At 43.4% G+C, this 15,320-nt stretch overlaps 1 protein-coding gene and 1 pseudogene across 1 annotated transcript; both read left to right on the top strand.

The window, feature by feature from the left end:
- The window catches only part of LOC136576935 (serine hydroxymethyltransferase, cytosolic-like), a 118,264-nt pseudogene that overhangs the window by 71,189 nt on the left and 31,755 nt on the right, over positions 1-15,320 (top strand).
- On the top strand, positions 1,447-3,384 carry LOC136577607 (uncharacterized). Its single transcript, XM_066577529.1, has 3 exons — positions 1,447-1,503; positions 2,441-2,526; positions 2,609-3,384. The coding sequence occupies exons 1-3, from the start codon at positions 1,464-1,466 to the stop codon at positions 3,065-3,067; spliced, it is 585 nt and encodes a 194-aa protein (XP_066433626.1). The 5' UTR covers positions 1,447-1,463; the 3' UTR covers positions 3,068-3,384.

Below are 15,320 nucleotides of genomic sequence, written 5' to 3'. Positions count from 1 at the left end.
TATATATGTACTGTATATGCAGCATAGCTCTCTGTGTATATAAGTACTGTATATGCAGTATAGCTCTGTGTGTGTATATATGTACTGTATATGCAGCATAGCTCTGTGTGTATATAAGTACTGTATATGCAGCATAGCTGTGTGTATATATATGTACTGTATATGCAGCATAGCTCTCTGTGTATATAAGTACTGTATATGCAGTATAGCTCTGTGTGTGTATATATGTACTGTTTATGCAGCATAGCTCTGTGTGTATATAAGTACTGTATATGCAGCATAGCTGTGTGTATATATATGTACTGTATATGCAGCATAGCTCTCTGTGTATATAAGTACTGTATATGCAGTATAGCTCTGTGTGTGTATATATGTACTGTTTATGCAGCATAGCTCTGTGTGTATATAAGTACTGTATATGCAGCATAGCTGTGTGTATATATATGTACTGTATATCCAGCATAGCTCTGTGTGTATATATGTACTGTATATCCAGTATAGCTCTGTGTATATATGTACTGTATATGCAGCATAGCTCTGTGTGTATATATGTACTGTATATGCAGCATAGCTCTGTGTGTATATATGTACTGTATATGCAGCATAGCTCTGTGTGTATATATGTACTGTATATGCAGCATAGCTCTGTGCGTATATATGTACTGTATATGCAGCATAGCTCTGTGCGTATATAAGTACTGTATATCCAGCATAGCTCTGTGTGTATATATGTACTGTATATGCAGCATAGCTCTCTGTGTATATATGTACTGTATATGCAGCATAGCTCTCTGTGTATATATGTACTGTATATGCAGCATAGCTCTGTGTGTATATATGTACTGTATATGCAGCATAGCTCTAAATTTCTAAGTGGGGTAAAGTGAACTTGCGGATTTCTGATCGCTCATACAGTATAATGCAATATTATGGTATTGCATTATACTATATTTTAACAGCCTGCCTATTGAGGAAAAAGATACAAACTCAATGCAGATGTTGTCTGAAGGAAAGGCACACACTAGCTATGAATGATAGTTACATCCAAGAGACTCAGGTACTACGTGCATTAGACAGCACGCTGTCCATGTGCTATCCGATGTAAGCGGGCACAGCACACCTACATGCATTGGCATATGCTATTTCAGGTCTGTGATATGGACAGGAAAACCGCATGTAATGAGTTTTTTTTTACCGCAGATGATTGATCTGTGTGAAAATCTGTCAATGTACATGTGCTCATAGCCCTATAACGGGCCATGTGCTGTCCGTCGACTTACCCCAAATATACTGGTATGCAGGGGGTTTAGTCAATTTGACCCCAGTGCAGTAAGACCACAGCACTAACCACACTGCCGGCCCGGGGGTTTGGTTACACATTACATATAGTAACTTGTGCCGGAGGAACTTTTCTCACCACTTTTTTCTTTGTGCTTTGGATGTGATGCAGATTATCAGAAACAATGTGGTCTACAGAGATTAGCAGCCTCGGCTTTGGATCAGGTAGGACTCTTCATTATCTTTATCATCTGCTGTCAGGGATAGCTCTCCCAGGGCCATGACAACAGGTAGGCAGGGGGCAAAATAATTAACCCAAGCAAGGGTTCAGGGTGCACCCAACATGTTTTGGCACAACAGCTGCCTTCGTCTGGGGCGCCCCCTTGCATGGGTTAAGTATTTTCATTTATGATTTCATGAATTTGTGATTACAGTAAAGATATTGTTTTATATTATGGTGTGATAGGCGTTTTCCTTTTTTGGTTTATGTCCTCTTGTGTAGCCACATTTAAGGGTTTGTACATTAGACGGTATATACAGTCAAGTGCCCTGCTGGTACATTTGATTCCAACATAAACCACTGATGGAAGGCTGGAATACCTTCCGATGTATAGGAATACCCTGGGATATGTAGCTTATAGGCTCCCACTTTAATAAAACATATACAGGGTGGTATATATAGATTTCTCTTGTATAGGTGTATATTGAGTTGTGTTGTTTACCATACGATTCCATGACTCAAAAATGGTACTGAGATCTACTGACCCAACAGAGGCTGAAGGGAGGCTCTTTTGGTCTCTGTTGGGTGAGTGGATCCTGATGGATATGTTTGGCACATTTATTGATTGATGCAGTGAGGACACAAGGCACACAGCAGTTGTGAACTTGATCTTAGTGGTGAGCTCAGATTGTAAAAGATTGCCCACATGGACAACCACTTCTCTAAAACATATTGTCCTGGGGATTGGTAATTGCAGCCGGTTTGGATATTGAAACTGGTGACCATGTAGTACAGGGTGGAGATAGAGAGAACAGATGGCTGCTAACTGACCTTTATACGTCACACTCTGAGCAGTGAGCAGGTTACATATATTGGTCAGTTTTGTGCCTCTTCCTCTACATTCATGATTGAGCTCATTATCTGCTTGTTCTCTCTCTTCAGCTTATGCCAGCGTCACGTCGGCGGAGGAGTTCCGACTGGTGACGAAATGTATGCAACTCCTGCCGTCCCCTCTCTTCAAGAAGGAGGTGAGTAAACGTGCCAGCTATCATGGACATGTATATATGTAGTCACCTGAGCATACAAATTACTGATCCACTCTATTTTAAGCGCCTCATGCCAACAAACCCTGAAGCCCAGAGACAATATCGGCCAACTCGTGAAATCATCAGACCAAGACCAACAAAGGTAGAGTTGGCACTGCGAGCCAGAGCAGCCATCGCTCACATGCTATGTGAGGGGCTGGAGGATGAAGATGAGGAAGAAAAGAAGGAAGAAAATGAGGAGAACATTGAGGATGAGAAAGAAAAGGAAGGAGAGGAAGACGATAATAACATTCAGGATGAGGAAGTAGAGGAGGAGGAAAGAGAGGAAGAAGATCTTGAGGATGAGGAAGAAGAGGACCGGGAATCCAACAGTGGTGATCCATCTGACCCACTGAGAGGGATTCAGGACCGGTCACTGAGAAGAAGCAGGATCAGGCAGCGCTCCATCCGCCACGACAGCCCCCGCATGTGGGGCAAGAGGAACATCATGTGGACGATCCTGCGAAGAACCCTCCACCTCTGAACTATTGCAGTAACATCAGCAATAGTAATAATAATATAATAATAATATTTATAATAGTAATTATAGTAACAAAAATAAATTAATAGTAGAATAATAAAAATAATAAGATCAGCAATAACAGTAGGAAGGGCTTTGATCCGGGGTTCTAGGACCGATCGCCTTTTCCCGGGGTCAAGAAGGAATTTTTCCCTGGTCACCAATTGGCTGAATGTGTCCAGGGTTTTTTCGCCTTCTTCTGGATCAACAATGTTAGGGTTAGGCACAGTGTAATATTAGTATACATGTAATAACAGTGTAATATTAGTATCCATGTAATAACAGTGTAATATTAGTAATAAGAAACAATAGTAGTATTACTCTTAAAATGATAATAAAATAGTATTTATAATTGAATAACAGTTAGGAATTTTCTTAATTCCTTTAGAGGCTTTGATCCGGGGTTCTAGGACCGATCGCCTTTTCTCGGGGTCAAGAAGGAATTTTTCCCTGGTCACCAATTGGCTGAATGTGTCCAGGGTTTTTTCGCCTTCTTCTGGATCAATAACTATAGCGTTAGGGTTAGTGTAATATTACTAATAGTGGAGTATTAATAGTAGAAGCAAGCGTAATAATAGTGTAATACTAGTAATTATAAAAAATAATTACCTTCTGTATAAACAATGTAATAATATTAGTCGTAGGTTAAATAATAGGAAATCGTAAACATTGTAAATTCCTTTAGAGGCTTTGATCCGGGGTTCTAGGACCGATCGCCTTTTCTCGGGGTCAAGAAGGAATTTTTCCCTGGTCACCAATTGGCTGAATGTGTCCAGGGTTTTTTCGCCTTCTTCTGGATCTAAAGTTTTAGGGTTAGGTATAGCGTGATATTAGTAATAGTGGAATATCAGTAGTATTAGCATATAAGTAATAATGTAATATTAGTAGTATTAGCATATGCGGTAAGTAATAATGTAATATTAGTAATATAAATAATAGTAATAATACTCTTAAAATCATAATATAATAGTATTTATAATCTAATATCAGCCAGGAATTTGTTCATTGCTTTAGGGGCTTTGATCCGGGGTTCTAGGACCGATCGCCTTTTCCCGGGGTCAAGAAGGACTTTTTCCCTGGTCACCAATTGGCTGAATGTGTCCAGGGTTTTTTCGCCTTCTTCTGGATCAACAATGTTAGGGATAGGCATCTTAGAATTAGTAAAAGAACAACATAGTACACTGATAATAGGAGTAACCTTATAATACTAGTGATCGGGTAAAAATGGTCTAATGATTCTAGCAGTAGTCTGATAGCTTTATATACAACATAATAGCGTTAGAGTAACAATAACATAATAGTAATAATAGTGATGGAATAATAATAGTAGAATGATAAAACTAGTGATATTATAACAACAGTGATAGGAAAACAGTGTAATAATACTAGCGATATAATAAAAGTATATACTGGAAATAAACAACCTTAGAAATATATCCTGTGTGCCGTCTCGTTTATACTAGTAAGAAAGAAATGTGTGAGATTTGGGTAAAAGGGGCCTTATTATCTAGAAACAGCGCCACTCTTGTTAATATGTTGCATCTGGTATCGCAGCTCATGCCCAGTCAGACCCATTATTCCCATCTCATACAAAATCTATTAAGAGAACTTGTCTCCTCCTATAAGCACCATAAACTAAGATACATGCTTATAGGACAGGTCCGGCGGAGTCCGGGGATGTAATGTATATACTCCCCATTCCCGCGCTGTCACACACGCTCGACTGTTCTCTATGGGAGTGCGCACACAGACTGAATGAAGAGTCACGCTGATAGATGGAGCATTGACTTCCTGGGGAGCCTGGTAAGTATAAACATTACATCCCCGGACTCCGCAGGACCTGTCCTATAAGCATCATACTTAGTTTATGGTGCTTATAGAAGGTGACAGCTACCCTTTAATTCTACAAGGTCCACATAGAAGTTACAGCTCCTGTTTAGTTCTACACTAATTTAACCGTATAAACATTTCCATTTGTAACATTTATGAAATCTTTAATTCCTTGTAGATGGGGCCCCGTGTAGGAATCTCAGTAGGGCCACTTAACTCCAATTACCTTCATTCCCTGTCAGCATTTAAGGCTGGATGGAAAAGCATCATAATCAGCGCTTTTCTATCCAGCTATAAAGACTGACAGGGATGGAAACCATGCGAAATACAGACCAAAGAGGTCTCCTCCTCCTCACATATTGAGCCGTATGGTTCTGTCCTGGCTCCATCCTGGTTTCAGTCCCTATACAGCATTCTGCACCGAAGACGGAAACCTGGGGTGGAACCAGAGCTGGACAGGAAATGCTACATGAAAACAACTTAAGGCCTCAAGTCCATGGGCGGGTCGGATTCCACATGCGGAAGCCCACAGCGAAATCTGAACCTGCCCCCAGCCGGCGACCCTGCATATCTGTGCCTGTCTTCTTTTTTCTGCACTGTAGATGTGTGCAGAACTGCTGGCCACGCACATGCGCAATATAGTTTTGGGGGTTTTTTTTACTCCTGCTTTGCTGCGGATGGGCCACAGATTGGACGGCTTCCATTGCATGTGTATATTGAAGTGCGGGTGCCCCGTGCAGATTCCGCAAATCAAATCTGCCTGTGGACATTGGGCCTAAAGGTATCTTTACATGGGTGATTAATTGATTATCACTCAAATCGTCGATGCAAAGAGCGATTTGGGGCGATGGTAGCCCCATGTATACTCGACCACCAACAGGTCACTGAGCAAGAAATTGCTCACCTCTTGGAGTCACGTAAAAACCAAGCAACTGTCGGCCCGTGTAAATGGGCGGTCATTTCTCCTCCATACTTTCAAAAAAATCCTGAATTTTCTTTCCCCATTCACATAGCTGGCCGAGTGTTTTTTGTGTGTGACAAGCTGCATTTTTCATTGGTACTAATTAAAATACCATAGAATGTTTTGAAGAACTCTTAAAAATTTGCAAGTAAAAAAAGGGGTTTAGGCCCCCTGTCCACGGACGATGCCCGGGAGCAGGAGCCGCAGACGAATCTCCGCCGGTCAGCCTATCTGACAGAATCGCGGCAATTCGCAGCATGCTGTAAATTGCCGGCCGCAAGTGGAGAATCGCAATGATTCTCTGCTCATGGACACGGGGCCGGCGCTTTCCATAACAATGCTTTGGAAAGCTTCAGACGACGTGATTCGCTGGCAATTTACTGACTGCGAAATCAGATCCGTGGACAGGGGGCCTTAAAGTTGAAGTCATATAACCAACCGAATAAATCATCTGGTTGCATCAGAAGCGGGTCTGTTTGACATAAAGCCTACTTGATCGGTTTTGGAATAAGCTTGGTAGAATGTTTCTGAGTCGTGTGGCCAAAATCTTGGCAAAAAATGTTATATCAGAATTTAATAAAGAAATGGGCTTACAATTTCCAGGAATAGCGTGCGGTTTACCTGCTTTCAAGAGTGTGATAATTGATGTGTTTAGCATTTCATAGAGAAAGGAGTCCTTTTGAACTGCGTGGTTAAAGATTTTTAAAAGATATGAGGCAAGACTGCTGGCAGATTTTTTATAATTAAAGTACTAACCACCAATTGTTTGTGAGTGAGGGAGTTACATGCTCCATCCGTGATCACATGACTGTGACAACATCAAAGATCCGTCATGGAGAGTAAGTTACATGCTCCGCCCCTGATCACATAATAGTGACATCATCACAGGTCCTTCAATTTTGACCAACTCCAACCCTTATCACAGGTCCTTCAGTGAGTTACATGTGATGATGTCATTCACTATATTATAAGTGGCACATTGTGTCACCAGAAACACTGGTACTATAAATAATACTAAGAACTATTATTCATTAGATAGACCATCCGATCCCAGGGATTTGTTTAGATGGACTCGAAGTATCGTTGATGTCATTTAAATGGAAGTATATCTCCAAATTTTTCTGAGTTTCTATTGAGAAGTTTATATTAAGTGCGAAATGATTAAATCTCCAAGGGGATGACGAGGGTAGATTACATTCCTCTTTAATACATAATGATATAGGGGCATGGTCTTACCAAAACATGGTATCTATATTGGAGGACAGCATTTTCTGCAGTAGCCATTTATCTAGCATACAGTAATCGATGCATAAATATATTTTATGGGGGTGTGAGAAGAAAGAATAGTCTCATTCATTAGCATGTTGCATTCTCCAGACGTCGTACAAGTCATCTTTGAAAATTAGATCTTGTGAATCTTGAGTTGTATGAGTTGGATATATGACCCTTTTGGGGACAATATTAAAATCTCCACAGATTATTGCAGCACCTTGTTTAATACTAGACATTTCAGGTACGGGGGTGAGCATTAGCAGAAGAAAAAACATAAGATTTAGGCTTAAGCTTTGCCTCGGGTAGAGAGGGACAAATATTGAATTTCACGTTACGTGTCTTGAAGAAGAGAAGGGGAAAAAAAGATCACACAAGTTCCTCGAAATGTCAAACATGGCAGAAACAATTGAGTGACTATTGTGTGTTTTCAAACAGAGGTTTTGGAGACGTGTTTTTGAGGAACTTTAGACCATTCCTGACTAAGGGAGGGAGGCCGTTTTCTTGGTGTGGTCTTGGAGTCTTCCCTGGGTGTGGTAATAGACCATTTGGCGAACATGGCTTCCGCTTCCTTAGGAGAAGAGGTATTGTGTATAATTTCTTTTCTGAAAATCAGGAAGCCCCATTTGTAGGGTATTTCTTCTTCTCTTAGAAATGTTGTAAATTTTCAGATTCTCTGCCTCTAGCTAGTGTGGCAGGTGATGGGTCTGAAAAAAGGGAGATCTGCTGGAAGGGGTCTAGAAGGATTTTGTTTGAGCCTTTAGGCAGGGTTCACACAGCGCAAATTTGCCGCGGTTTTCAGTCCGGAATTTCACTGCGGCAAATCCGCCTGTGGACGCTAATCCCGGGATTAGCCAGCCATGTGGACGAGATTTTTTCAAAAATCTTGTCCACATGGAATGGCCAATCCGTTGTGGCAAAGCTGGCAGAAGCCGGCACTGCGGTGCGGATCCCCTGGCCGCAGCATGTCAATTTTTTTCCCCGCTGCGGTAGCGCTCTCCTTTATAGGAGCGCCAGCTGCAAGCAAAAGCATGCGAGCAAGCCGCTCCAAAACCCACGGCTAAGTGCCGCAGGTTTTGAAGCAGCACTTTCCCGTTGGAAATCTTGCGCTTTTTTTGCTGCGGCCAAACTGCAAGATTTCTGGCGGGATTCCGCCCTGTGAGATCCCAGCCTTAGGAGAACTTCCTTGCGATTGGAAAAAATCTGACCTTGTGAGTACATCTCTGGGTGCTCCTGCAGGTATAGTTTTAGGTTTGGGTACTCTATGAACTCTGTCAATCAGGAGGTCGGATTGTTGAGCATCAGGAACAAAAGCGGCGAAGAGATCTGTGAGGAATTCTATGAGCTGAGAGTCATTAACGGTTTCTGGAATGTTTCTGAATCTTCTATTATTCCTCCTCGATCTATCCTCCAAGTCTGCAGCTTCAATGTTATTGCTGCAATGTCATTCTGTGCCTCATTGTGAGCATCACTAGTGTGTTGTGAGCCGTCACAAAATCCTCCATCTTCTCCTCAAGGTGTGAAGAACGTTCACCTATGGCCATGATATCGCTGTGAATAGAGGAAATGGTTTCTCTATTATCTTTTGAATGGTGTCTTTAAGGTCATGAAACATAGCTTTTAGTGTCTCAGGTGAAATATGTTCTGCTGCTGCAGCGTTCCGTAGGGTGACCCCCGGACACAGGGCGTACGTTGAGGAGCTGGGAAGTCAAGATGGACACTGGTCATAGTGAACCATACTCCCTCCCAGAGGGATGCACGTAGCCAGGGCAGCGCTGGGCCTTTTCCGGGCACCCCTCGGAAAGAGATGGCCAGATAACTTTGAGAACAGGTATATGGGTTGTCACTGGTGACGCCACCGTTTCATTATCCACCGGAATGACCCTTGGCAGTAAATAATTGAGCTGCAGACTGGAATAACGTACCTCAGGTCCCTGGGAACAGTCAGGGCTTGGCAGAACTTTACTTCATATAAACACTGGATGAAAGGCACAGTTTACACAGAACGGACGTGCAGACAAACAACAATATTATAGCAGCTCTAGATGGTGATCCCTAGGCATAGGATGGCCGTGTAGGAACAGCAGAATTAAAGTACCTCTATGGGTCATCCCGAGGCACAGGAGGCCGCGTAGGAACAGCAGAATTAAAGTACCTCTGCACAGGGACTTGGCCTTAACTTGCCACCAACACGCTCATGCTCTCTCTCTCTTGGGGCTAACTACGGCACGGTCACTAGCATACAGATATTCGGGAACCGCTCTTCCTTCTCCATTCTTCACCACATGGGAGTTGAAGGTACTCCCATGTGGCTGGCACTCTCAAAATACAACTCTCAGAATTGAAGAACCAAGCAGAACCCCTGTCAAAACTCCAAGCACTCATATTTATATCTTCACTCTCACCACGGGACAAGACAAATTGATATGTTGCAAGCATCTCCCCATTTGCTGCAGCTGTTCAATACACATAACAGATTGACAAGACACTTTTGCACGGCGCACCTACAAAAGACATTACATGTATGACACTTATGGAGGGCCAGCAACATAGACTTCTGGCCACTACACTTCTTTCTTCGTTAAACAAGGTAGAGGATTTATGTTCCATAAGGAAGGAAATGTGTGGTGGAGTGGAGTTTGTCCTCATATCTTGGGAGGAGGGAGAGGAAGAGCTAGCATCTTGAGGTCTAATGTCTTGCTTAGGTAAGGTGTTCTGGGTCTCTTTGTTTGCTATGCTTGAGGTGTAGAAGACGACCCGATGGTCAGTGTTGTCTGCTCCCTGTTGTGGGTTGGCTGCAGCTACAATAAAATATGTCAATTTAGAAGGTCTAGCGCCTCTCTTTTTGTTTCTTGTTATCGTTGTAATTATTATGTCTAAAATAGGGTATGAAAAGAAACCGGTACCCCAGAGAGTCAGACTGGCAAACTTGGAGGAGAAGGAAGCCCTGCTTGAAATGTTTATAACATAGTGCTTTAGATCATTATGAAAAGTGTCCCTAGATTATATATGGAAATGTAGATTCATTCATTTATACCAGATGGTGGCGGTGGTGGCTCATAAAATAGAAAAGAAAGTGTATGAAAAGCAGGTCTCCTGTAGAGATAGCTTGTAGCGCAGTCCCAAACAAATTTAGGGCTTTCCTGGGTCTCCTGAATCCTATTATGTGGCACCAACAGGCTGTGGGAAGTCGGGGATGGCCAGGATCCCCTGCCTTATTGCTGAAGTGCAGCCTGGTGTAGTAAGATCAGCATCCTCCAGTGAAGGAGAATCCCCAGCGAGGATATGCTGCTGACACGGTGCAGTGAGCAGAAGGGTGCAGGTAGCCTGAGTGGATGTGCTAGCTTTTGCGTGGTCAATGATGGTGTCTACTCCGTCTCTGGGAACTACTCATGCAGTATACAGATTGTAATAAACTTCTGTATGTTTAAGGGGCTTGTCAATTCGTGATGCCAGTACCTTTTGAAGGTGGACTTATGTTGATGTCGTACGAATGATGAGATAAATCCACGGTGCATTAGGGGTAACCCGAAGGTACACAGTTTACTCAACACTTTGTAAAACAGTCTCTTGAATAATGCACTTTGCAGATTTTGACACAGTAGTAACTTGTACAGTCTTCCTGTAGGTAACAGTAGCATACAACCACTACTGACTCCTTGCTTTGCTTGGATAAATGAACCCACCAGTCTGTTATCTGGGATTATACTCCGGAAGGTTCTTTTTTTTTTTGACTAACAGTATGGAGGGACTAGTGCCGGGCCGACTACACTTCCATTTTCTCTTAGTTTTACGGAGAAGTTTACACTTCGCAGGTTTTTCCTTCCTGTACTCTACTCCTTTCAGTGTTTCCGGTCACTTTCTTTCACCTCCCAACCTCCGGTAACGGTTTAGTCGCGGCAGCTCATCTCTCTGCCTCCTGTCTCCTTCATCTCCAACCACACACTCCCCCTTCCTATAGTTTTCCCGAACTTTTCTTTCTCTCTCTGACTCCTACACCCTGCTCACTTTCCCGGACTTGACTCGTCTCCTCCATCTCCACCAATCAGGGAATTTACTAATAGACAGTCAATCAGGATGAGCTGTTGCCGGGCAGACTATTTTCTAACCTGAAGTGTAGAGAAAAACGTCTTACTCCCACAGGATGCCTCCTATGTCTCCCTAGGAGCTCATAGTATGTATGTTTGGGATTTGTTACCTGTTTTTCTACCCTGTAGGACCCTCTGTGTCACTACAGTGGTACTATAGCACTGTCTCAGCGCGGCACTGCCTGAAGTTCAGCAGGTCTCCCGCCTGTAGCAGGGAGCACAGGTGCTCCAGCGAACAGCGCTACCACCCTTGCAGCATTTCCTAAGCGTTGGCAGTCCGGAGTGACACTGCCAGAGTCGCCAGAAGTGGAGAGGGGAGGCCCCGATTCCACTTGCGGAGATCAGCGGGCAGCGGCAACCCCTGAGGATGACCCCTGCAAGCTCACCTCAGTAGCTGGAGGGTGGAGCTGAAGAATGTGGCCTGAACTGTGTGCCCAGATGGACTCACGGCTTTTGTGACCTTTGTTGCAAAGCTCCTCTCGCGTGTCAGCTGAGCTCACACGCATGTCTCCGACCCAAAGTCTTGTTTTAGGGGCATACAAACCGCAGCAAAAATAACATGGTAACTTTATTATGGGGGTCAGTAGGATTATGATAATACCACATTTATTTACAGATTTTTTTTCTTGTACTACTTTATAAAAAATATAGATTTTTTGTTGCCATCTTCTGCATCTTCTGACTGGCATGACTGGAGCACATGTGTCTTTCTGATCGCTTTTTATTATATTTTTACTTGGAAACAGGGTGACCAAAAGAGTGCAACTCTGGTGTTATGTTTTGGGGTTTTTTTTGTTTTGACATTTTTATTATAATTATAGGAAAAGTTTTTTTGTTTGTTTTTTTACTTTGCGTGTCCTTTATTTTTTACGATAAGACTTTTTTCTTGGATTGATTTGAATGGGAGTGAAGACTTTCATTACACTCCCAGCTCTGACCACCGATGCAGCTAACCCAAATCACATCTCAACTTCCAAGGAGGACATATATATGAGCAGACAGAAGCTAGTCCAAAGAACAATTAGTGAACAACCGTATTGTACAATTTTTGGCCGTAGTGTAAATCAAAGATTACGTGGTTCTGTTTACGATACTTGAGCAGCATTTGCAGTTCTTCTTGATACATCTAAGGCCGGCTGTCCACGGGCGATGCGGTATATCTAATAGATAGGCTGACCGCGGAGAATCGGGGCAAATCAAACCATGCTGCGAATTGCCCACTGCGAGCGGAGAATCGCAATGATTATTCACTCGTGGACAGGTGCTGCGCTTTCCATAGCAATGCTATGTGTGGATGAGCTTGACAAAGGCCAACATGGCCGAAACGTTGCCTGCATGTTTCTTGTGATGGAAAAATAAAACCTTTTGGATATTGAAATTGCACCTTGGATGCTGCCGGAGCTTTTTCTTTCAAGGTATCCACTGTGGAGAAGCCGATGTGGCCAAGCCACGCAGAAATTGATATGCCGGAATTCAAAGCCGCGACATAACAATTGTATTGCCGTTTCCGCGGCAGCCTCTCTCCTCTCTATGGGAAGAGTTGGCCACTGTGTAATACAGGCGGTGAAGCTGCTTTAAAACCCATGCTGATTGGCGGGGGTTTTGAATCTGCATTTCTGCCGCGGAAATCTCGCAGTATTTCTATGCGGACCTACTGTGGTCATACCGTGATATTTGTGCCCCGTGTGACCGCAGCCTTACGTGATTTTGCCTTCCAAACGGTGATACGTGGCTCAGGCGGGATGACATCTACCAAGTGTGGGTCCTGTAGGAGGACTAGCCAGCGTTTCTTGAGTATTTCCCGGATGGCGGAGTGCGAGGGATTATACGTTGTGATGAGGCTGAGGCTAAATCCCTGGAGGTCCTGCTCATCTGCTCCTTTTTTCTTCCAACAATCTGGTTGGGTTTCATTAGTTGCCTCAGTAAATGTAGTGAATGCTGATGATACCAGGCTATATGGGGATTCCTTTTGTCTGAGCCTCTCCTTTATAGTGTTACTTTGAAAGATGAAGTTCTCATTTTTTGTGCAATTCCGTCTTTGTTTAACAAAATATTTATTGGTTTTATATTCCGGACTAGCGCTGTGGGGAGCCTCAGTGCCCCTCTTCTCTGTTACCAGGTCACATGTCCAAACGCTGCCAGCGCTTCTAGATGGTAAGTCATCATCATCTCCCTCGACTTCTCATAGAAGAAGCGTGATTTTTAGCCTGCTGATGGATTTTATGGGGTCTTTGTTTTATCTCTAATCCCTGGAGGTCGGCTGCAGCCCTTCTGGGCAGATTTTATACTGATTCTACCATTACCAGCAATATTTTTAATGTGTGCGTTTAATATAGGACTATAATTTTAATTATAAAGTGAATAAAGTAATTTACCAATTGCGCCATTTTACCAAAACCAACTCTGTTTGATAAAGGAGGACTTTCAATGTCAGACTTTACATTCGTCTGTACAGGGAGGGGCAGCTTCCTCTTCCCTTGAAAATTGAATATATGTTGTTTTACGTTTTTTGTTTGCTTTTTATCCTGGTGGTGGCGCTGCAGAGGTAGTAAGTTCATCTTCCTTATTTGCGTAAATTACTCAGAAGAGCTTGCATGGCCTTGTAAGTCTCCTTACCTTCTAGGTGTCCCCACACCTCTTTTTGATGTTTTTGTCAGCTCCGTTGAAATGAGTGGAGCAACGACTACACATGCTCAGGCAGTGCGCCATTCGTTTAGAGGTATACTAGAGCTGATCTGTGGCAGCTGGGATTAGGATAAGAAAGAGTTAAGGAAAGAAAGATGGTGGGTGTTGTTAAAAGGAGGGCGGAAGTATACCTATTTTAGGGCAGGCATACTGTGCCTGTGTAAGGATTTCTTCACATGGACGGATTTGCATTGTGAAATCCAGAGTGGGATTCCGCCTCCAGATTCCACAGCAAATCCAGCCCGAAGTTATGCTATGGCAAAATGCGATTTTCTGTTCACGGGTGAGAAATCGCAGCATGCTGCGATTTTGTGTGGGCTACGCACGTCCAGCTTCCATTAAAGTCAATGGAAGCTGTCTGTCCCACTGCACTTCAACAGTGAGCACTGTGGAAGTATCGTGGGATCCGTGTCATCACACAGCGCCGGTGGCTACTGCGCATGTGCGACGGAATACCAGGCAACACATTTACAGCACTGAACAGAAGCCACCAGACAGGTATGCAGGAGTCACCGGCTGGGCACGGGGTCGAACTCCAGTGCGGGAATCCCGAATGCAGTGTCCGACCCGCCTAATACTGTACTGGGAAGGAGGCCTAATACTGTAGTGAAGTGTAACCAATCAGCTTGTATTTTGGTAACAAAGGAATGTCTTTGTGTTGAATTTCTAAGAGAGGATGTTGGCATTTGTTGTTGGTTCGGTCTTATGGAGATTCCAACTGAACCCATGCACTGGTGCAATAAAGTGTCTGTGCTTTCAGAAGAAACAGCCTCTACAACAGATCCACCGTCTGCCACAAAGGTTGTCTTATAAAATATATATATATTTTATTTAGGGGTTCTGGTGCTGTATTCATGTTATAAGCTTGGTTCTGTGGCTGTTTTTATGTAATCGGCTTGGTACTGCTACTTTAATTGTTATGAGCTTTTTCTGGTACTGTATTTATGTAATTAGATTGGTTCTGGTGCCATATTTATGCTATGAGCTGGGATCTAATGCTGTATTCATGTTAGAGGTTGGCTCTGATGCTGTGTTTATGGTATGAACTTGGCTGTGGTGCTGTATTTATGGTATAAACGTGGTTTTGGTGCTGTATTAGTAAACGGGTAAAAGGTGTAAAGACAATGGGGGTGCTGACTACTCTAGGCTAAACCACGTTCACCCACGGTGGTCCTTGGCTGCAGTGATGTGTGTGGCCGTGGTTTGGTTGGGTGCGGCAGCTGCACTGTGTACTCCCACCCTAAGGATATATTCGCATGTAGTGGATGTGCTGTGGCTGTGGTTTGGCTGGGTGCGGCAGCTGCACTATCTATTGCCATCCTAAGGATATATTCACATGTCGTGGATTTGCTGTGGCCGTGGTTTGGCTGGGTGCGGCAGCTGC

Source organism: Eleutherodactylus coqui, chromosome 8, assembly GCF_035609145.1.
Source record: "Eleutherodactylus coqui strain aEleCoq1 chromosome 8, aEleCoq1.hap1, whole genome shotgun sequence".
Lineage (NCBI taxonomy): Eukaryota > Metazoa > Chordata > Amphibia > Anura > Eleutherodactylidae > Eleutherodactylus > Eleutherodactylus coqui.
This window is presented reverse-complemented; position numbering and strand designations above follow the sequence as displayed.

What these genes read in the sequence shown, in the direction of transcription:
- LOC136577607 (XM_066577529.1), top strand. Translation starts at nt 1,464, where the DNA reads ATGTGGTCTACAGAGATTAGCAGCCTCGGCTTTGGATCAG. An exon ending in CAGCCTCGGCTTTGGATCAG is followed by an intron (nt 1,504 to 2,440) that starts GTAGGACTCTTC and finishes CTCTCTCTTCAG; the next exon opens with CTTATGCCAGCGTCACGTCG. An exon ending in CCCCTCTCTTCAAGAAGGAG is followed by an intron (nt 2,527 to 2,608) that starts GTGAGTAAACGT and finishes CTCTATTTTAAG; the next exon opens with CGCCTCATGCCAACAAACCC.